Source organism: Symphalangus syndactylus, chromosome 14, assembly GCF_028878055.3.
Source record: "Symphalangus syndactylus isolate Jambi chromosome 14, NHGRI_mSymSyn1-v2.1_pri, whole genome shotgun sequence".
NCBI classification, from domain to species: Eukaryota; Metazoa; Chordata; class Mammalia; order Primates; family Hylobatidae; genus Symphalangus; species Symphalangus syndactylus.
The window spans coordinates 43484601-43507014 of record NC_072436.2 but is presented as its reverse complement, the minus strand read 5'-3'; the positions used below and the strand labels follow the sequence as shown (position 1 = coordinate 43507014).

The window sequence follows — 22414 nt, the reverse complement described above, 5'->3', positions numbered from 1 at the left end:
AAAAAGAAAGAAAAAGAAAGTTCAATTTATTTGAGAAAAAAAAAAAGAGCCCTTTGGAAACAAGGAGTAAGAAGTGTCGACAAAGAAGCATTAGGAGGTACAGGGTCAAAGAAGACAAGGAAAGCTTTGGCAAGAAAGGCAGATGGGGTGCAGAATTATGCTTCAATTCCAGAAAGAAAAGCACTGGGGTAGATACAAGGTTGGGGCTGGCAGAAGAGTAGCAGTTCAGAGATCATTAACACTTGATCCATTTAATTTCCCAGGTAACCAAAGACACCATGAAATATAATCTGCCTCTACTAAAGTGTACCTTTTGTACAATAAGGCAAGGTATAAATAAGTACACACCTAAGCTCTAGACTTTTGTTCTATCCTCTCTGCATTTCAGTGTGGATGAATACAGCTTGGGAAGAAAGGAAAGAAGAACCAGCAGTTTTAAGCACTTACTATTGCTATGCAAAGTGTATTCATTACCGTTATTGCTTTCAATCTTAAAGCATGGATTGGAGACAGGCAGTATTACCCACACTTCATAGATGCAGAAATTAAATCTCAGGCTAAGGAGGAAGGAAAAGGGAGTTCACCAAATAAGCAGGAGCCTATCTGAAGCCTGATGCATCAGGGCCTAGAGCCAACCTTCCATTTCCCCCCAGCCCCCACCTGTTTAAGCTTCTAGGCCAGTGAGAGGAGGGAGGTGCCAGACAGCTGAGGGCCAGGAAAGATGTGAGAAACTCTAGCTGGTGACCGAGAGGAGTAGAGTGTGCCCTTAGTTCATATGAACTAGAGGGAGCTGGTATTTGCACAGCAGTCAGGGTCACATGAGTGATCATGGTACAGTGAGAAGTTCTCCCTCCCAAGGCGAGGTCACAGGGTTTGTTTCTGTTCAATCCGGATTTCTCCAGTAAAAGCTTCAACTTCCCACACTGAAGCTGAGAGCCTCCCAAAGTGCTGGCTACCTGCTGAGCGCCCCTGTAACTCTGACACTGTCGTAATTTGAGCCTCTGCGATTGCCGTCTGCTTCCTGTGAAAGTCCTTTCCGTGCCCCAGACCCTTGAGTGGGCCTTTCAGCTGCTGACTTTCAGCTGGAACTTGAAGGTAGGAATACGGCTTAAAACAAATTCTGTACCTAACTCGTTAATTGATTTTTTAACCTTTAGCCACATAGGTGCGACTTTATAGATGCATTTACTCAAACCAGGAAAGATCCTAAGTATCTGATAAAATAATATAAAAGAGCTTTGTAACAGCCTCCAGCCAAAAATTCAGACCTAGAAATTCAGGACCCCCCTCAATCACCTCCAAAAGCTCTCTCCCCAGTAATACTATCTCTGTCTTCCACCCTGATCTTTTCCCAAATACCCTCCCTGTCCCATCCTCCTCCAGGGCCAGCTCAACTTATCTGGCCAAGACTATTTCTTTTTTTTTTTTTTTATTGTACTTTAAGTTTTAGGGTACATGTGCACAATGTGCAGGTTTGTTACATATGTATCCATGTGCCATGTTGTTTTGCTGCACCCATTAACTCGTCATTTAGCATTAGGTGTATCTCCTAATGCTATCCCTCCCCCCTCCCCCCACCCCACAACAGTCCCCGGAATGTGATGTTCCCCTTCCTGTGTCCATGTGTTCTCATTGTTCAATTCCCACCTATGAGTGAGAACATGTGGTGTTTGGTTTTTTGTCCTTGTGATAGTTTACTGAGGATGATGATTTCCAGTTTCATCCATGTCCCTTACAAAGGACATGAACTCATCATTTTTTATGGCTGCATAGTATTCCATGGTGTATATGTGCCACATTTTCTTAATCCAGTCTATCGTTGTTGGACATTTGGGTTGGTTCCAAGTCTTTGCTATTGTGAATAGTGCCGCAATAAACATACGTGTGCATGTGTCTTTATAGCAGCATGATTTACAATCCTTTGGGTATATACCCAGTAATGGGATGGCTGGGTCAAATGGTATTTCTAGTTCTAGATCCCCGAAGAATCGCCACACTGACTTCCACAATGGTTGAACTAGTTTATATTCCCACCAACAGTGTAAAATTGCTTCTTCCACGACAGCCCTCCTCTTATGCCAGCCATTGACTAAGACACATGCTGGGCCTGCAAGGGGACTGAACTAGATCCTGTGCTCCAAGGGTCCAGACTTATAAGCAAGTAATTGTACGACATGGAGTAAGAACTATAAAATTTGCACACAAAATACTATGGGATCCCATGGAAAGGAGTGATTACTTCTGTTTACAGAGTCAGGGATGCCTCCACAAAGGAGGCCATAGTGATCTGTCCTGATAAGATGAAAAGGTTCCTGCTGGCTGCTCAAGGGGAAATGTGTGTGTCTACATGCCTGACTCTCCAAGGGCAGGAACCAGGTGCTGATGTGGCCCAGCAATGAGGGGCCTGGGGAGGGTGAGAAGGACTTGGGACTTCTCCTGTGGGAACTGGCAGATCCCTCTGCTCCCACTGCGCTACCCAGCTGCCTCAATCTCTTGCTGCATCTCCTTCTCCCAGCTTTAGCCAGGTTCTGTCACTTCCTGTGCAAGCCTCCAACAAGAGCAATACAGTGGGATCCACAGTTCACTGGACAGCCAAGCCCTTAACCGCCCTGGTCCTCAGCAGCAGCAGGTGCCCTTACACACATGCTCATAGCCATGCCCAGGCCCTCGATAGTCAGCTACCTGCCCAGAGCACAACACCTACCACAGAGTTGGTCAATGTGTTGCATGAATGATTCTCAGGACATTATTTCGAGGCCAGAGCCCTAAGCTCACATGTACACCTGCCTACAGGTGTACATTGGGAAGTCCCATAAATACATCAGACTCAACCCCAGAATTGGACTCACCATCCCCTCACCCCCACCCTATGGAGGACCTTCTCACTGTGTCCTTACATGGTCTTTCCTCCATGTGCACACATCCTTGGTGTTGCCTTGTGTGTCCTAATCTCCTCTCATTACAAGGATACCAGATTGGAATAGGTCTCATCCTAGTGGCCTCATTTTAACGTATTCACCTCTTTAAAGACATTATCTCCTTTCTATGCTAACATACTATGGATTAGGACTTCAACATACGAACTTAGAGAGACACAATTCAAACCATGATTATGTCCGTCTTAGTCCATTTTGTGTTGCTAAACAAAATACCTGAAGCTGGGTAATTTATAAATATAAGAGGTTTATTTTGAATCATGATTCTGGTGGCTGAAAAGTCCAAGAGCATGGTGCTGGCATCTGCTCAGCTTCTGGTGAGGGCCATGCTGCATCAAGACATGGTCAAGAAATAGAAAGGCAAGCAGGCATCTGTAAAGGGACCAAACTCACCCACTTCTGGGAGATGGCATTACTCTACTCATGTGGAATCCACCCTTATGGCCCAAACACCTCTCACGAGACCCCGTGTCCTAGCACTGCCACACTGGCAGTTAAACTTCAACAGAGAGTTTTGGTGGGGACTAACCACATCCAAACCACAGCAGTATCCAAAAAGTGTTTTGTAGTTTTATGCTTATATATATGTATACTTTTTGTTCATAACTATGTATAAATAGTTTTCTATCACTATCACTGCCATAACAAATTATCAAAAATTTAGCAGCTTAAAACAATACAAGTTTATTATCTCACACCTCTGTAAGTCAGAAGTCCAAACAGGTGTCTCTGGGTAAAATCAAGGTGTTGGTAGGGCTGTGTTCCCTTCTGGAGGCTCTGAAGAAGAATCCCTTCCAAGCTCATTCTGGTTGTTGGCAGAATTCAGATTCATGTGGCTGTAGGACGGAGGTCCCATTTGCTTGTTGGCTGAGGTTCATTCTCAGCTTCTGGAGGCCATGCCTTGTCTTGTGTTCCCCTTTGTCTCTAAGCCATCAATGGCAAGTTGAGTCATTCTCATGCTTCCAAACTCTCCAGCCACTTCTTCTGCCACATGACTCTCTGACTGACCCTTCTACACCCTTGTCCACTTTTAAGTGCCCTTGTGGTCACATTAGACCCACCTGGATAATACAGGACATGCTCATTGCCTTAAGGTTCTTAACCTAAATTCCATCTGCAAAGCCCTTTGCCACACAATGTAATGTATTAGGAATTAGGACGTGGACATCTTTAGGGCCATTATTTTGCCTACAACAATATACATTTGAAAAAGACAGATAGAAATACATCAAAATAATAACAACTCTTGTGTGATAGATGTTTTCCTTGTACATTTGGACTTTTTCTGAAGTTTCTGCAATGTATAACTTTAAATTCACAATAAAAAAAACAAGAGGCAATTTTTAAAGAAGGAACATAGGATTTGTATACAGGTGTTGGCTGTGATCCTGGGCAAGTTATTGATCATGTGACTGTCAGCTTCCTCACATTTATGAGGCTGATAATTATTCCTTCCTAATAAAATTGTCATATGAATTAAGAGAGAAGAAGAAAAGTCCATGAAGGACCTAACATAGAAGGCCTGCAAGAAATGTTTGTTCTTATCCCTCCTCTCCTGAATTTGATCATACCATAATCTCAGGAGTACTATCCAAACTCCACCTTCTTTGATATATTATAAATACAGCTGCTTCTCATATTTGAAAATTTTCAGAAATAATTTGTCTTTCATTTTCCAAAAATTGTCTTCATCTTAAAGGGCTCAGCTCAATCTGGAAGCAGAAGCCACTGTGAAAACTGGCCTCGCTAGTTTTCTCATCCATTCCATGAAGCAGCTGGGCCAGATTATTTTATTCAACCTCTAGCAAGCAGGTACTGTTACATTTTCTGTAAGGACCCTTTCAGCTCTGAAGTTCTATCACTCATATTCAGCAAAAGTTAAAATAAATGTATACAAGACACTCAGTCCAGCATTGGCAAATTGACGTGTTTGATAAATGTTAGCTTTTAACTACTATTTCATTAGTAGTAGTAGTAAGAAAGGTCTTCTGGAACCCCAGTAGCCAGTTATCCTTGAGTAACAGTGATTTACATCTTCTGCTTTCTCCTTTTGGTGCATTTAAAAGTGTTCCCTCAATACAACAATGACACACACACACACACAAACACACACACACAACGCAAAACTGGGCAAAGCAGATATTTCTCCTACAAATGGCCAATAAGCACGTGCGAAGATGCTCAACATCATTAGTCATTGGGGAAATGCAAATCAAAACCCCAATGAGCTATTTATCACCCCACAACCATTAGGATGGCTATTATCAAAACCAAAAAAACAAACAAAAAACACAAGAAACAACAAGTGTTGATGACAATTTGGAAAAACTGGAATACTTGTGCACTGCTTGTAAAAATGTAAAATGGTGCGGCTGCTGTGGAAGATGCTGTAACATTTCCTCCAAATATTAAACATAGAATTACCAGATGATCTAGCAATTTCACTTCTGAGTATATACCAAAAAAAATTGAAAGCAATAATTCAAAGAGATATTTGTACATTGATGTTCATAGGGACCTAATTCACAACAGCCAAAAGTTTCCATCAACAGATGAATGAGTAAACAAAATATAGGCTGGGCACGGTGGCTCACACCTGTAATCCCAACACTTTGGGAAGCCGAGGTGGGTGGATCACCTGAGGTCAGGAGTTCAAGACCAGCCTGGCCAACATGGCGAAACTCTGTCCCTACTAAAATTACAAAAATTAGTCAGGCATGGTGGCGGGCACCTATAATCCCAGCCACTCAGGAGGCTGAGGCATGAGAATCACTTGAACCCTGGAGGCAGAGGTTGCAGTGAGCCAAGATCATGCCATTGCACTCCAGCCTGGGTAAACAGAGTGAGACTCTGTCTCAAAAAAAAAAAAAAAAAAAAAAAAAGGTATATATCTACAGTGAACTAGGGAAGGAAATCTTATCACATGCTACAACACGGATGAGCCTTGAAGAGATTAAGCTTTGGATCAAGCTTTCAGTTAAGCGTAAGATTAAGCTTAATTAATAAGACATTCACAAAAGGGCAGATATTATGTGATTCCACCTAAATAAGGTATATAGAGTCCATAGAGACAGAGAATAAAATGGTGGTTGCCAGGAGCTGAGGGAGGGGGAATGGGAAGTTATTGTTTAATGGATACAGAGTTTCTGTCTGGATGATGAAAAACATTCCGGAAAAGGATGGTTATAATGGTTGCATAACAATGTGAATGTACTTAATGCCTCTGAACTGTACACCTAACAATGGTTAAAATGATCAATTTTATGTTACGTGTATTTTACCACAACTTCTTAAAAAATCTCCTCTATTCTTTTCCCATAGGGACCCCCAACCCTGAGACACTATGGCCCTGACCTCAGAGCTGGGGAAACAGATAAAACTGAAAGAGGTGGAGGGGACCCTCCTGCAGCCTGCAACTGTGGACAACTGGAGCGAGATCCAGAGCTTCGAGGCCAAACCAGATGATCTCCTCATCTGCACCTACCCTAAAGCAGGTGATTGCAGGGCAGGAGGGACAGCAAAGACCTGCTGAGCCAGCATGGTCTCATCACTTAAGTTAGAATACCCCTTCATAGGAAACCTGCTCCTTCTTATTGTTCCACAATGGGTTTTGGAGCTCAGGGCTCATGCAGGATGCCTGATATCCCTGAGTTTTCCAGGAAAGCTGCCATGCTCTACCATGCACTGGTCTTGGGTGGAGAGACCCTTGCCTGTGCTGCTCCACTCCCTACAGAGATCCAAAGTCCATCCCTCATGGACTTCTATCACTCATGGCAAACAGGATCCTGACCCAAGGGGAGGTTGATGCAAACACCAAGCTCTACATCCTCTTCGTTTACTCGGGACTCTTCAGGGAAGATTGTCTAAAAGGTTTCTGCTTCTTATCCTTCCTTTCTGAGCCTCAGGGACAACGTGGATTCAGGAAATTGTCGATATGATTGAACAGAATGGGGACGTGGAGAAGTGCCAGCGAGCCATCATCCAACACCGTCATCCTTTCATTGAGTGGGCTCGGCCACCCCAACCTTCTGGTGAGAGCACCTCTCTCTTTCTTTCTTCCTGCTTTCTTTCCCTCTCTCTTCTGTTTTCCCCTGTCTTTTCTCACTTTTCTCCTCTTCTCTCCTCTTTCTCTCTCTCTCTCCCCCCTCTCTCCTTCCTCTTCTCTCTCTCCCTCCCTCTCTCCTTCCTCTTCTCTTTCTCCCTCATTTTCACTGTCATATGTTTCTTCCTTTTATCTTCCTCTCATCCTCTGTCTACATATTATTTAAGATTTTTTACCAAAAGTGAATCACCAAGTGAAAAGGATGTGTGCTAGGGTCAGATTCTGCCTTATTTTCTTCTTAAGCCCTCCCTCTGATCATGTGCAACTGTAGATCACACTGAAGATGTGAAAAACCATAAGCCATTTATTCCTTCTTCTATCTGTACCCCAACCTGATAAAATCCAGTGCAGCCAGGAGAGTATCCAAGAATTGATAATTCACACACACATACACACACACACACACACACACACACCATTGCATTTGGAACCAATTATTTCTGTTCAATAGAGAAGACTTTTCAGGCAATGCTCAACCTGGAAGTGTTTCTCTTCACATCAAAAAATAAAAGAAGCTAAAAAATACAACCAGAATGCTATATTTCAGGTAACTGGAGCTGCTGGAACTATTTTGCAAAACAAGGATAGGAGGAAGGCCTACTTCCCTAAATTACAGCATTGCAGAGATCCATGTGATAGAAAGCTGGGAGCACAGTAGCTGAAGCTATGAAAATGTAGTTAATGCAGCTCTAGCATGAAGTCTAGACTTGGAGCAACTGTAGACAGAGGTCTGATAAATCCCCAAAAATGTCCTGAGATAGAAATTCCCTGATCTGATGCATACAAGACACTTGTAACCTGTGGAAGGAGGTGTCTCCAAGTCAGAATAGCCTTAAAGGATTTTGCTTTCCCCTATAATCCTACCATTCAGCCCCTCTGGCTCCTCTGGCTCTCGAAGAAGAGAAAATGGTCACTAGGTAGGTAACCACTGGCTTTGTAAACCAGTGCCTGTTCCCGCCCTTCTCTGATATACCTGTGGGGCTCTGACCCCATAAACAGGCCAGCCTCTGCCTGCTTAACCACGATCTCACTCCATGTGCCATCAGGACCTGCTGTTTTGTGTGTGTCTGGTCTTCTGCTCCTTGAGCAGCAGGATGGTATAATAGTTAAGGACTACCAGGGTTTAAATCCTGACTCCATCACTCACCTCACGATGTTTAAATCCTGACTCTGTCACTCACCTCACAATGTTTACATAACCTCTCCGTGTTACAGTTTCCTTAGCTGCAAAGTGTGGATAGAATCAAGGCCTATCTCAAAGAGTTGTGAGCATTAACAAATTCAATATAGGTAAAAAGCTTGAAGCAGTGCCTGACACTCAGAGGATACTATCTACGTGTTAGCTATCTTTACTAACCACTACTCCAGGCCCCATGACCCCGTCTGTTCCCTGATTATCTAAGACCAGCATTTTTTGTTTATTTAAAGATGGAGGCTAGCTCTGTCACCCAGGCTGGACTGCAGTGGTGCCATCATAGGTCACTGCAACCTGGAACTCCTGGGCTTAGGCAATCTTCCCACCTCAGACTCCTGAGTAGCTGGGACTACAGGTGAACACCGCCACACCTGGCAAATTTTTTGTTTGTAGAGATCGGGTTTCACTATGTTTCCCAGATTGGTCTCAAACACCTGGCTTCAAGCAATCCTCCTGCCTTGGCCTTCCAAGCCACTGGGATCACAAACATGAGCCACCACACCCAGCCCAAGAACAGCTTTTGATCTTTGTTCTACCTCCTGCCCCTGCTGCTGCCCAACGTCTTACCTCTGACAATTTGAGAGATTAAAGAAAGAGGAGAGGCCTAAGCAAGATTTCTAATGAAGTATTCTCAGCAGTAGAGAGCAGAGTGTTCAATCACTAAATCAGCATAAAAACCAGGATAGAGCTGTAGAATCCAGAGAAAGGATGGTAATCAATCGGCCAGCTTCACATGTCATACAGAGGCACCCTGGCCTCTTTAGGAACCAAGGTGCCCTGTGTGAGAATAACAAACAGTCTCAGGCTTTATGATCTGCCCAGTCATAAACAGCTGAATGCTGGCTGGAGACTCAGCTGTGCAGTGGTTGTTTGTTTTTTTGTCTTTTTGTTTTTTTTTGAGACAAAGTCTGGCTCTGTTGCCCAGGCGGGAGTGCAATGGCGTGGTCTTGACTCACTGCAACCTCTGCCTCCCGGGTTCAAGCAATTCTCCTGCCTCAGCCTCCCAAGTAGCTGGAATTACAGGCACCTGCCAGCACACCCAGCAAATTTTTGGTATTTTTAATAGAGTCGGGGTTTCACCATGTTGGCCAGGCTGGTCTCAAACTCCTGACCTCATGATAAACCTGCCTCGGCCTCCCAAAGCGCTGAGATTATAGGCTTAAGCCACCGTGCCCAGCCAGTGGTTTTCTTTCAGAGTAGATAATCCCTGCCAGTCGAGGTGAGGAGCACCACTGGGAGGAGACCAGTTGCTGACATAGACTCCTGGCTGTCGGCCAAAGGTCTCAACCACCCTTGGAGCATTCTGGAGTGGTCAGGCACTACTGGACAATGGACAAGCTTGTGCCCTGCATGGTCAGTCTCCCTTCCAGGCCCCCTTCTGCTCTTCCATCAACTCCCAGCCTCGTAGCCATTCTGTGACAAAAGGGATTACATCTGTGACCCACAGAAAATTGGTTTGGAAAGACTTTGAAAAGACCTGTGTGCATGTGTGTGTGCATGTGCATGTGTGTGTGCATGTGCATGTGTTGGCATGCATGTGTGTGTGTCAACTGTATATAGGTGAAATCTAGGAATGACCCACTCAGTTTCAGCAACATCTATGCTCAAGGGCCTATACTGCTCATAAGACTTCACACCTACTTGCCCTCAATAAGTTATAGTCCCATAGAAGAAACCAATGCAGATGATACAACAATAAGCGTGGAGTGCTACTGGCAGGGTGAGGGGAACATGGCCAAAGAACAGTTCCTGGAGGTGACACCTGAAATGATAAACTGTTGTCATTACTAATTTTCTGCCTTTGTCTCCTGCCAGAATGCAAACTCTTTGATGGCAGGAAACAAGTTCTCTTTAACTTTGTACTCCCATGGGGCTGTTTCTACAGTATTGGCTGAATTGATTTATCCCGCACAGCCACATGCAATTTGGCTCAAATCCCAAGGCTAAAATCTTAGTGCAGCTGATGAAGGCCAAAAATGACCTCTTTGCCCCCTTCTTCCCCACTAGTGGGCTTGGGAATGGGCCCTGCAGCCTGGGCTGTCATGCACATTCTCCATGCTGTGCTTCTCCACCCTGAGTCTGAGCAACCATCATGGTATTCCTGGCGGGTGAGGCAACCCCATGGGGCTTTTCTGAATCATTGATGAGAGAGAGGTGGGGCGAGGTTGTGGGGGGGCAGAATGTACAATGTACCTATGTTCATAAAAGAAAACACTGGTCAACTGCTTTATGTAAAGCTGCGACTCCACAGTATCTCTCTCCTGTAGGGGATTTTTGGCAGAAAATTTGGAGTTGGAGATGGACTGAGCCCACCAACAGGGCTGGATCAGGAGTAGGAGTGGGCCTCCTTACTTGTCATGGGCAGGAAGGATGACTGTGAGCCATCTGAGGACCACAATGACTGAGTACAGATTTCCCAATTAGAAGACTGGGTCTCTTTTAGGCATTAAGTGGTTACTGCCCACAGGGCATTAAATCAGGTGTAATAGGAAAGAGGAGAGCCGCGAGTACCAGGAAGGAAATCAACCAGCCTGTAGATCTCACTTTCTGGCAGATTCCCTGAATTTGCTCCCCAGCTTGGGACTGACAGTCCAACTCCACCCATAACCTTCCCTTCTGTCCTCTATGTCTGCTAAGGTTTCTTATAGTTTTCATCTCTGTGTTTCTCTACATTGTGCTTCTTTAGCTCTGCCACTATTTTTCTTTTCAGCTATATAAGCTCTGCTATTTAACCCTACTCATTGTAGGTTTTCATGTCCAAACACTTTATAAATCTTCCCAGTCTTTTTAGTAGTCTCTTGTTTCCTTGCTCATGTTTTCAGCTTTCTCTTTTATTCCTTTGCACTTTTTTTTGAGACAGGGTCTCACTCTGTCACCCAGGCTAGAGTGCAGTAGTGCAAGCACAGCTCACTGCAGCCTCAATCTCTCGAGCTCAAGCAATCGTCCCATCTCAGCCTCCCAAGTAGCTGGGACTACAGGTGCGTATCACCATGCCCAGCTAATTTTGGTATTTTTTTTTAGAGACAGGATTTCACCATGTTTCCCAGGCTGGTCTCAAACTCCTGAGCTCAAGCAATCCACCTGCCTCAACCTCCCAAAGTGCCAAGATTACAGACATGAGCCACTGCCCCTGGCCTTCTTTGCATATTTTAAACATAGTTATTTATATTCCCTATTAGGTACCCAATAACTGAGGTCACTAGGTGTTTAGTTCTTCCACCTGTTTTTTTCTAGCTCTTGTTCATAGGGCTTTTCCCTCATTTGTTTTGTAATTTTGTATAAAAAGCTCTTTTCTCCCTGTCTTGATCTCACACCTACATTGGAACATTTCCAATCTAGAATAGTTTAAGTTAACTTCTGGTCCAAGCTGGTAGTATGATTTCATATCCATGCATGTAGTATGAAAACAGGATTGTGGTTATGAGTTCTCAAGAAAGCCTCTTTTTCTGCACCCAGAGGCGAGGCAAAGAAATTACCTTACCTCTCTTTGTCAGTAGGTGATGTTTTTCTCTCTCACCTTTCACTGAGGTAGCAGACATCTGAGTTTCTCTGGCTAATGCATGGGTCTCTGTTCCTAATCTGTGCCTCACTAAAGTCCAGGCCTACCAGCCTCTTCCCTGAGCAGAGGTCACTGAACTGAACACTGGGTGTCCAGGGGGTGAACCCACTCAGGGCAGCTGTCATCAAAGCCTTTGCCCACTTCTCCATCTTGCAGCTCCCTCCCTCTTCACTTTGGTCCCTGGAGGCTCCCCTTATTTTCTTATTAGCCTGATTATGCACTTAAATGATATGTTTGGTGTTTTAATCAGAATCTGCAGGTGTGTGATTAACAGGGAAGATCTTCGTAATGTTCAGGCCACCATGTCTCCAGCAGTGAAAGTACTTGGAGAGACCCTTGAAGAGTGAGTGGGACTGTCCAGATGTGTAGAAATGAGGGCCGGGGAGAGGCACAGGGGCATGGGACAGCAGGACCAGGGCATGTGGAAGGACAGAGTATGAGCTGACGTAGAAGTGGAGCTGAGGAAAGAGACTAGAGGCAGGACAGCTTTGCAGTTCTTCTAAGGAATATGGACTTCAAAAATGGTTAAAGGTGGTTTTCCAACTTTTTAGTACCAAAACACTTTTTTATTTAACAAAAATTACCATGATTATATGATCCAGCAATTCCACTTCTGGGTATATATCCCAAAGAAATAAAAACAGGGTCTCAAACAGATACCTGTACAATCTACATTCAAAATAACAGTATTCACAATAGCCAAAAGGTGGAAACAACCCAAGTGTCCACCAATGGATGAACTGATAAACAAGATGTGGATATACATACAATGGAACATTATTCAGTCTTAAAGAGGAAGGAGATTTCCAGCACTAACTTGACCCAGCTCCTCTGACATGATTTGCATGAGCCTCTCATTCCCATACTAGAGTGGAAGCTCCTTAGGGAGAAGGTCTGTGTTTTTCTTGTCTTTGTTGCCTTTTCCTCTAACCTCAGCTTAACACAATGATTGCACAAGCTGCTCATTAAGGCTTTTAAATGACAGAGTAGAAATCATGACTCACAGGCCAGCAAGTACATACGTTTTTAGAAATGAAACAAGTGATTGCAAACAGGCCAGGTACATGAGACAGCCTGTTGCAGGCATGTGGGGGTCATCTCTGGCTGGCAGGAAGATGAGGGAGACCTCTGCTCTCTGGTCCTGGCTGACTCTGCCTCAGCAAGACATCACTTGCCCATTCTCAGCTTCTATCACCTCATCCTTAAAGTGACAGAGTAAATTAACTCTAAGGCCCCATCCAGGACCCAAGCTGTGTGATTCCACAAAAATGAAAATTATATCAATAATCCCATTGTAAAATCCCGAAAGAACGTCAAGAGACTAGCAGAAAGATAGGTGGGTGATGGGATATCCTGAACAGAGCCTGGATCATGAGGTCCCCGTGTAGTGCTTGTACTACGTAGATATTTCCTCTTGAACTATTTTAAAGGTGTGGAAAAAGCCAAAGCAATGCCCTCTCCACGGATACTAAAGACTCACCTTTCCACTCAGCTGCTGCCGCCGTCTTTCTGGGAAAACAACTGCAAGGTAAGATACCAACAGCTCCCTGTGACAGAAGAGAGAGTAAGCCAACCAAAGCGAGTCCTGCAGACCCCAACGCAGAGCATTCATCATCACCTTTGCCTCTCCACTGTCTCTGATGCTTACCAGCAAAGAGAAAACGTAAAGTTCTACACTCAGCAGGACATTCGCCTGAACAGTTTCAAATAGGACATGAAGGCAGGATCCAGACTGAATTTTTGGAGGGAACTAGAGACATGGGGAGGCAGTGAGTGCAGTAAGCGTAGCTGTGAAATGAAGGGGAGAATGTGGTGGTCCCAGGCTGCAGGCCATGGGGAGGTGCTCTAACAGACCAGGGAGGGAAGAATGAGAGGAAAAAAGCTAAAGCTCTTCCCAAAGGGGGCCAGGTGCGGTGGCTCATGCCTGTAATCCCAGCACTTTGGGAGGCCGTGGCGGGTGGATCACGGAGTCAGGAGATCCAGACCACAGTGAAACCCCGTCTCTACTAAAAATAAAAAAAAGTTAGCTGGGTGCGGTGGTGGGCACCTGTAGTCCCAGCTACTCGGGAGGCTGAGGCAGGAGAATGGCGTGAACCTGGGAAGCAGAGCTTGCAGTGAGCCGAGATCATGCCACTGCACTCCAGCCTGGGCCACAGAGCGAGACTCCGTCCCAAAAAAAAAAAAAAAGTTCTCCCCAAAGGGTAAACAGATGAACAAGCAGAGCAACACTCTTCAGGACACCCCACCTCAGCCTCTGGTAGACTCTGAGTTCTTCGTTTTATTTATTCTGTGACTTTATTTGTATGCACCCTGGTGCCTAATAAGTTCCTGGCACGTAGAGGGCATTAGACACGTCCTTGCTGAGTCAATACGGAAGTGGCTGTAGAGCAAGTGGAGTCAAGGGTACAAACTGAGCTGCCAGCCTTGGTGAGAAAGTGGGGCACTGTTTCCTTACAGGCAGGAATGAAGGGGAAAGAAGGGCTAAGAAAGATATGTTGCTAGGGGACTGGAGTGAAGTTGGAGGACTCAAATAAATGACTTCAGTCCTTTCAGCAATGTTGGATAAAGGGACAAAAACTTCCATTTCCAGAATTACGGCAAACGAGGTATTCTGAACCTCTAAAGCCCTTATATGTAAAACATCCAGGATTACTGCATAAAAAATCACAAGTTTCCTTTTAAATGCGTAACTGAGATAAAAATAAAGTCCCTAAGTTTATAAACTGCAGAGGAAACTGAAACTCAGAGAGGCAAATTGAGACTGGGACTCTCCTGGGGAAATTTGATGACCTGGATAATCCAGCAACTTGAGTTTTAATGGCTGCACAGGGACAGGGCCAAAGCCCACGGCACAAGGAACCAGAAGAACGAGGAGCCAAAGCTGGGACCACTGAAGGGCTACATCCTCAATGGATGGGTGGGGGAGGCAGAGGAAGACCTTAGGGAACCGCTCCGCCTTGACCTAGGCTCTCAGCTCCGTTGAGAATGTGTAGCCACAGGTTTCCTCTCTCAGGGTTTGGGATTCAAAATTGCACTCCTTGCATTGTCCAAGAAACTACAAGCAGAGAAGTTACACAAGGTGATCCCCACAGCCAGTGTTCCCAGGTCCTCTCTGTAGTGACACAGCTGCAACTCAGACCCCCATAGGATCCCCACTTGAGCTCACCATCCCACATTACGAAATACACAAAAGAACAAGCCACCATGAGATACAGTCTTCAGAAAGAACCCGTGGAAGAGTCAGACCTCAAGAACTTCAGACAATATAATTATCAGCTTTAGAAATAAAAGAAGGTTCAAGTTGTGTGAATAAATGAAAAAGTGAATCAAAAATAAAATAAAGAAATAAGATGCTACTTTTAGACGAAGAAGTATTAAGTAAATAAATGGAATTTCTATAACAAAAAAATATAAAATCATGGAAATTAAAAACTCAAACATAGGATAAAGTGCAGAACAGCTGCACAGAGAATTAGTGAACTCAGACAGGAAGGTTTGAGGGTAAAGGTTTGAGGAGAGAGGAGAGACCTGTGTCTGGAGCTAACAGCCAAGAGATGGAGCACAGGGGGGATTAATAAAAGGATTATCAAGCAGCAATGAAGAGGAAGAAAACTGAGGATAAAAAATTTAGAAACTCGGGGAATTTTTTAAATCAGCATTTCTGAAAACCTTTTTTACTGGTGCTTAGCAGCTTGGTAAGTTGGAGAAGAGAAGATGGGCAGTAGGACTTAGTAGACAGTAACAGAGTCAACGCTTTCAGGAACAGGGTTTCTCAACCTTAGCACTTGCTCTAAAGGGCCTGGGGCTTGATATAATCAAGCATGGCAAGACACGCAGGTACAGTGGTGACTGTCATAAGGAAGAAGTGTGTCCTCGCAGATCCCTTGAACAGGAGGCATGGCACACAGAGCCTCACAAGGAAGCAATGGGATAGGTCAGGAGGAAGAGAGAGTGAGTAGGAGACACAGGCAAGAGCCTTGATGTGGTTTCTTTGGGAAGGAATAGATGAGGCGAGGTAGGCAGGCTTGGGATTGGCCAGTTTGAACCACTGCAGCAGGCTTTCAGCCACAAGGGCTGGGCCTAGTGGTCTGGTATCTGACCCTGGGGTGGTCAGGGCAGGTGAATAGTGGCCCCGTGTGTAAAAGCCCAACAGTGGAAGTGTTGGGGGTGTAGGCTCTGGGGTGATGTCAGCAGTTCCTCCAGAGTCAGCAAAGCCCCAGGATGCCAAAGCATCAGATACAGAATACAAAAGACATAATTAATACAGCACTCCTGACATTTGAGGCAGATTTCTTTCTTGTGGGTGGGAGCAGGGGACTCTTCTGTGTATTGTAGAATGTTGAACAGCATCCTTGGCCCCTGCATGGATGCCAGTAGCACCACCACTCCAAGTTGTGCAATCAAAAATGTCTCCAGACATTGCCAAATGTCGCCTAGTGGACACAATCATCCCATCATCCCCAATTGAGAACTTAAAAGTGAAAGAATAAAAAAGCACAGCATTGAAATAGGTGGTCATAGATCTGAGATGCGTAGTCAAGAGGTCCATTTGGGATTGATGCCGTTAAACTGTGAACTGACTACTGGATAAAAGGTCAGATTTGGTAAAATGAAAGGTTGGGAGGGTAGAGGGTTGTGAAGTTGTGGGCAAAGTGGAACTTGAAAGGATGTCTGTAGGGGCAGAGCTGAAATGATTAGAGATGGAAATCATTCAAGCTGAGGAGGCCAGAAGAAAAATAGGAGCTATTTTCTTGCTGTGTGGCTCAAACTCTTAAACATGAAGCTTCTGTGCATCTTTGGGAGGGTGCGGGAGGGGTCATCAGTTTACGCTGATACTGTAGAAGTCTCCTATTCACGTGGCAGGTCACAGTTTATAGAGAAAGATTTTGCTCCTGATACCAAAGGGGCAATCAGGCAATCTAATCCTCACCAATCCCTAATTGATTAGCTAATGAAAAGCACTGAGTTTGAAGTAGAGAGCAGACTTGATGATGAAGCAGAGACAGAAAGAAGAGAGAGGTCACACGGCCAAGTCGCAGGGCCAGCACTGCAGAACTGAGCCAGAGTGCACAGCAACCCTCAGGATGGCTCCGCCTAGGGGAACTCTGTGAAAGTCCACTTTTTATACCATCTTTTACCCACCTCTTTTCTTACCCCAAAGTTCCTTTATGTAGCTCGAAATGCCAAAGACTGTATGGTTTCCTACTACCATTTCCAAAGGATGAACCACATGCTTCCTGACCCTGGTACCTGGGAAGAGTATTTTGAAACCTTCATCAATGGAAAAGGTATGGGAACATCCTTCACACGCTTGCATTCTCACTCCAGCTAGGCTGGGGCTAGGGAACCACAGGTAGCATTTTATCCCCTAGAATGCCTGTACCTCATCAGGTGTGTCCTACCACAGACTGGGACTGGGCAGAGCAAGCTGGCCACTTTCTGAGTGTATGTCCACAGCCCTCAGCAAACATCTTCCACCTGATTCAAAGCCTTTAATTAGAGCCATCCTCTTCCAAACGGTGTCCCTGTCCCTATGTGATTGCACATAATAGACAGGAAGCCACTTTAGGGAGGATGTTGGGGCAAGTAACCCCAAGGCTGTCCCTATCTACATCACCCTCAAAATCAAACAGATCAGAACCCTTAGGACATATCTAATCCAGAATTTGGGTTTTCTCTCTCTAACTCACTTCAGGAAAATCCCTAATACTCAGAAGGTTTTGTACGATGCCTATGTAGACCATTCTGTTTCCTGTGTCTATTTCAGTGGTTTGGGGTTCCTGGTTTGACCATGTGAAAGGATGGTGGGAGATGAAAGACAGATACCAGATTCTCTTCCTCTTCTATGAGGACATAAAGAGGGTGAGTGAAGGCTCTGCAGAAGAACCATTTTAAAGTGGTTCTTCAGGTGCAGAGAAATCCAAAGTTGTTTCAAAGGACATCCCAGAGAATTGTAGTATTTCTTTATGATACTCTCATTCATTCCAGTCCAATGTTACCCTTGCCACAGGACCCAAAGCATGAAATTCGGAAGGTGATGCAGTTCATGGGAAAGAACATGGATGAAACAGTGATAGATAAAATTGTCCAGGAGACGTCATTTGAGAAAATGAAAGAAAATCCCATGACAAATCGTTCTACAGTTTCCAAATCTATCATGGACCAGTCAATTTCCTCCTTCATGAGAAAAGGTGTGTGGTGCCGCTTTATCATACATTCAGATTGTCTCGTAACATCCTGCCTGCCTCTTAGCAGACAATATTGAGTTTTATTAATTCCAAGACAATGCACTTCAACTATTCCTAATATGTGTTTCTAATAAAACCAGGGATTTGATCCTGTTATAGAAGAGAGCTTTCTCGGGTATTGCTCCAGTATTTGGTTGCAAGAACAGAGAGTCCCTCAAACTAGCCCCAAAGAAAGGGGCTTACTGTGAGGATTCACACTGGACAATAAAGGAAATGCAATCACATAGAAAACTAGGAAGAGGAGCCACCACTGGTCCAGACCTCCCGGGGGCCCCTGGATCTCAGGGTCCAGGACTCAGCAGCAGGAGGGAGGTGTCTTTGCTCCAAAGCTCTACCACTTACAGGACTCAGCTGCTTTTCACATATCTTTTAGGCATGGCTTCCTCTGCTGACCAGCTTCCCGTCTCTGCACCCGTTACAACTTTCTCCCACTTTATAACTTCTGATGACTCAGTTTCTGCACATAACTTGGTCTTGACCCTTGCCCAAACCTTCTCTACTTCATGAGTTTCAACTACAACTACTGTTGAGAACTGCGTCATCCTCAGTATTTCTTAGTTCCAATTCCCAAAGGAGGAATTCTAATTGGCCCATCTAATATTTTTTAAGAAAAAACTTTATCACTTTCTAATTTAAAAATCAAAACATGTCATTGTTAAACATTAAATTGGGCTGGGCAGATTGGCTCATGCCCATAACCCCACATCTTGAAAAGCTGAGGCATGAGGATTGCTTGAGGCCAGGAGTTCGAAAGTAGCCTGGGCAACACATCAAGACCCCATCTCTACAAAAAAAAATTAATTAGCTGGGTGTGGTGATGCATCCCTGTATTCCCAGCTTCTCAGGAGGCTGAGGTGGGAGGAGCACTTGAGCCCAGGATTTTGAGAATGCAGTGAGCTAGGACCTTGCCACTGTACTCCAGCCTGGGTGACAGAGGAAGACACCAGCTCTTCATAAAAAATAAATTAAATTAGCTGGGCACGATGGCTCACGCCTGTAATCCCAGCACTTTGGGAGGCTTAGGCAGGCGGATCACGAGGTCAGGAGATCAAGACCATCCTGGCCAACACGGTAAAACCCTGTCTCTACTAAAAATACAAAAATTAGCTGGGCGTGGTGGTGCACACCTGTAGTCCCAGCTATTCGGGAGGCTCAGGCAGAAGAATCACTTGAACCCAGGAGGCGGAGGTTGCAGTGAGTCAAGATCATGCCACTGTACTCCAGCCTGGTGACAGAGCGAGACGCTGTTTCAATAAATAAATAAATAAATAAAATCAATATAAAATTAAATTTTTTAGAAGTCTCTCCACCAAAACTCCACCCCCAAGAAGTAATTACCAACAGTATGGAAGTCCCTTTCTCCCTCATTTATAACATACAGACTTTTTATTCACAACAGTGAAATCATGGTATACACACTGCTTTGAAACATCTTTTCTTCTTCCTCTTTGGTTTTGCATGTGCTTGAATTTATGTTGTTGCATTTTCCAATCTACAACAGTATTCCATACCAATGAAACAAACCAAGAGAATTCTGCCCCTTTTCTCTTTGGATAACCAGTGGTAATGATTTGTCAAGGTGCCCTTCTTCAGGCTCATACATAACCATCTTTTTATACACCCTCCTTCTTCAGACTCATAGAGACACAAAGATATGTAACCATAATGAAAGCTTGCTCCCTAAAATGCAGAATGGGGTCATATTTTATACCTTTACTTACCAGGATATGAGAAACCCCTCTAGGGCAAGGCATATAGACTCATACACCTCATTGATTTTTTTGGTCCCATGTTATACCAAGCTAAGGATACATCATAATTCATCCAACTACTCCCTTAATGATAAACACTATAGTTATTGTTGTTTTCAATGTTTGTTTTTATGCATAATGTTACAGTAAATATCTTTGTGCATAAATTATTATTTCCTGATGCCTTTATTTCTGTTGCATAATTTTCTGGAAGAGGTATTGGTGAGGGAAAGAGAATTTCCCCTGTTTAAAATTAGTTTAAGTTGTTGTTTGGTAAAAAATAGTATCTCATTCATATTTTTCCAAAATTGTTTTTTGTTGAGATATAATCAAAATACCAAAAATCCACAGATCTTAAGTATACAGTTCAACCCATTTTGATAAACGTATACACCCACACTACCAGCACCCCAATCAAGATATGAAACATTTTCATCACCCCAGAAAGTTCCCTCCTGTGCCCCTTTTCAGTCGTCTACCTCCAGGGACAACCGTTTTCCAACTTCTATTACTCTGGATTGATTTTGCCTGTTGCTGGACTTCACATAAATGGAATTTCACAGTATTTACTTTCTTGTGTCTGGTGTCTTTTGCTCAACATAATGTTTTGAGATTCCTCCATGTGGTTGTGTGTCTGTAGTTCATCCTTCTTTTATGTCTAGGTAGTAATCCATCAGGTAAATATACTACAGGTGGGGCCAGGTCATGCAGGCCACTAGCTGCCTTGGGTCAGTTGTCCAGCTGACTTAGAAGTCCATCCCCCTGCACAGAGTCTCCTGGGACTGCTTCTTAGAGGAGAGCTGTTCGTGGACAGGTGTCCACTGAAGGGGGAGTTGGGTGAGCCAGGTATGTGGACAGGCCAGATTCAGTATGGGCACTACACCAGTTTACTCAGGGACACCACATTTTTCAATCAGAGAGTGACACTCCTGTCTGGCCTTCCTTTTTCTAGGAACTGTGGGGGATTGGAAAAACCACTTCACTGTTGCCCAGAATGAGAGGTTTGATGAAATCTATAGAAAAAAGATGGAAGGAACCTCCATAAACTTCTGCATGGAACTCTGAGCAAGATGTAAATAAAATTAAAAGGTGGATGGCAAGAGTGCAAATACTACCTTCAATCCTTCAGTCCCAGCCAGAAGAATCTCTGAAAGCATATTGTGAATGTATACAATGTAGTATAAACGATCTCTGTGATGATTAACAGTATGTCACCACTTCATTTTTTAAAAAGGATCATGTCTAATGCCCATTTTCCCAACTATTCTTTCCAAAGTAAGATATAAGATACCTTAATAAACTAAGTAAAACATATGACTTGAATACAAAAGGATTGTTTTAATCCCCGTTCTTCTGGAAAGTGTGTCCTAGTCTCCCAGTCTAGAACATCATAATACCTTGAGTATAAGTCCAAATATTAGGTTATATCTATATTAATAACAAAATATCTGGCATCTGTCCTGGCCATTCAGGCAACTCCCAATCCTGGAGTTCTGTCTGGTCACTATCAGAAGGAACACTTTGAGGGAAACCCTGGTGCAGCCAGCCCTGAGGAAGCATGGCCTGAGTGCCCTCACTGGTGGGTGGGAATAAAATGGAAGTGCACAGAGGAGATGTCAGAAGACCAAAACCTGGTTAATAGTCCTAGTGCTAGGTCATATAGGAAACAGAAAGCATGATAGTGGCCTTTTGGGAACCCAAGTTGTCCTGGTGAAAGCAGAAAGGAGGAGACAGGATGGCTGTCAACAGTGTCAGCATGGGCATGGCTCCCAGGTATGGAGGTAATTGGGTCTTGGCTTCAATGCCACCCTTTTGGGAAGCCCTAAACCAAGTGAGGTGTTCTTTTCCCTTGCTTCCCATATTTGTCCCAGTTGCAGCCCTGCTGTTATGTACTTACTCATCAATTTCTTATCTATACCTCTCACTCAATTGTTAATTCTTTGGGTTCAGTCTCATGCCATATTTACTCCTAGTACCTAATGCAGTGCCTGGCACACAGCAAGTGCCCTTGAGAACTTGTAGAGGGAGTAAAAAAATGCATGGATAAACGACTGCAGCAAATCACAAGTTTTCAACTTTGACCCTTTTAGTCCCAAATAGTGGCATTCCATAGCTGAGGGTGGTAGGAACAGTTCACCCTGGAAGCAGGCAATAAGAGGAAGAATGAAGCCAACTAAAATTCTGACTGCTTTTTGTTGGATTTTGTAGGGTATTTTTTTTAAATAGAGTCTTGCTATGTTGCCCAGGCTGGTCTCACCTGATTGCTTTTTATTATTGCCATGCACTGGCAGTTCCAAACAATGTCAGTGTTAAAATATTTCTCCCTGAAAAAAAGAAAAGGAAAGGAAAAAAGGAAAAGAAAAGTGAAAAGAAAAACTCCTATTGGCCTAAGTTCTAAATAATAGCTAGGTTACCACTGAGTTTTAACTATATGCATGTAAGCTTCAAATAAGCACCTTTTTATTATGTAAATAAATAAAAGTGATCTGTATCCCCACTACATTGTAAAATTTGTGTTACTTGGTTTCATGTCTTATTCACCTTTGTATGGAAATTAATTCAGAAACCCCAGGCATAGAGTCTACTTCTATAATTCCAGCAGGCAGATATAGCTCTGCCTGCT

General features: G+C 44.0%; 1 protein-coding gene across 4 annotated transcripts in view; it reads left to right on the top strand.

The window, feature by feature from the left end:
* Positions 1-554: 554 nt before the first annotated feature.
* The window catches only part of SULT1C2 (sulfotransferase family 1C member 2), a 34963-nt gene continuing 13103 nt past the window's right edge, over positions 555-22414 (top strand). The window contains exons 1-9 of one of the 4 annotated variants that reach the window (XM_063616663.1): positions 557-1095; positions 4636-4748; positions 6258-6430; positions 6842-6967; positions 13223-13320; positions 16954-17080; positions 17560-17654; positions 17803-17983; positions 20744-22288. In XM_063616663.1, the coding sequence (XP_063472733.1) occupies positions 6280-6430; positions 6842-6967; positions 13223-13320; positions 16954-17080; positions 17560-17654; positions 17803-17983; positions 20744-20856 (891 nt within the window). In that variant the 5' untranslated portion in view covers positions 557-1095; positions 4636-4748; positions 6258-6279 and the 3' untranslated portion in view covers positions 20857-22288. Of the gene's footprint in view, positions 1096-4635; positions 4749-6257; positions 6431-6835; positions 6968-13222; positions 13321-16953; positions 17081-17559; positions 17655-17802; positions 17984-20743; positions 22289-22414 lie in introns of those variants that run through there. The other 3 variants (XM_063616662.1, XM_055243865.2, XM_063616664.1) reach the window with 3 other exon arrangements.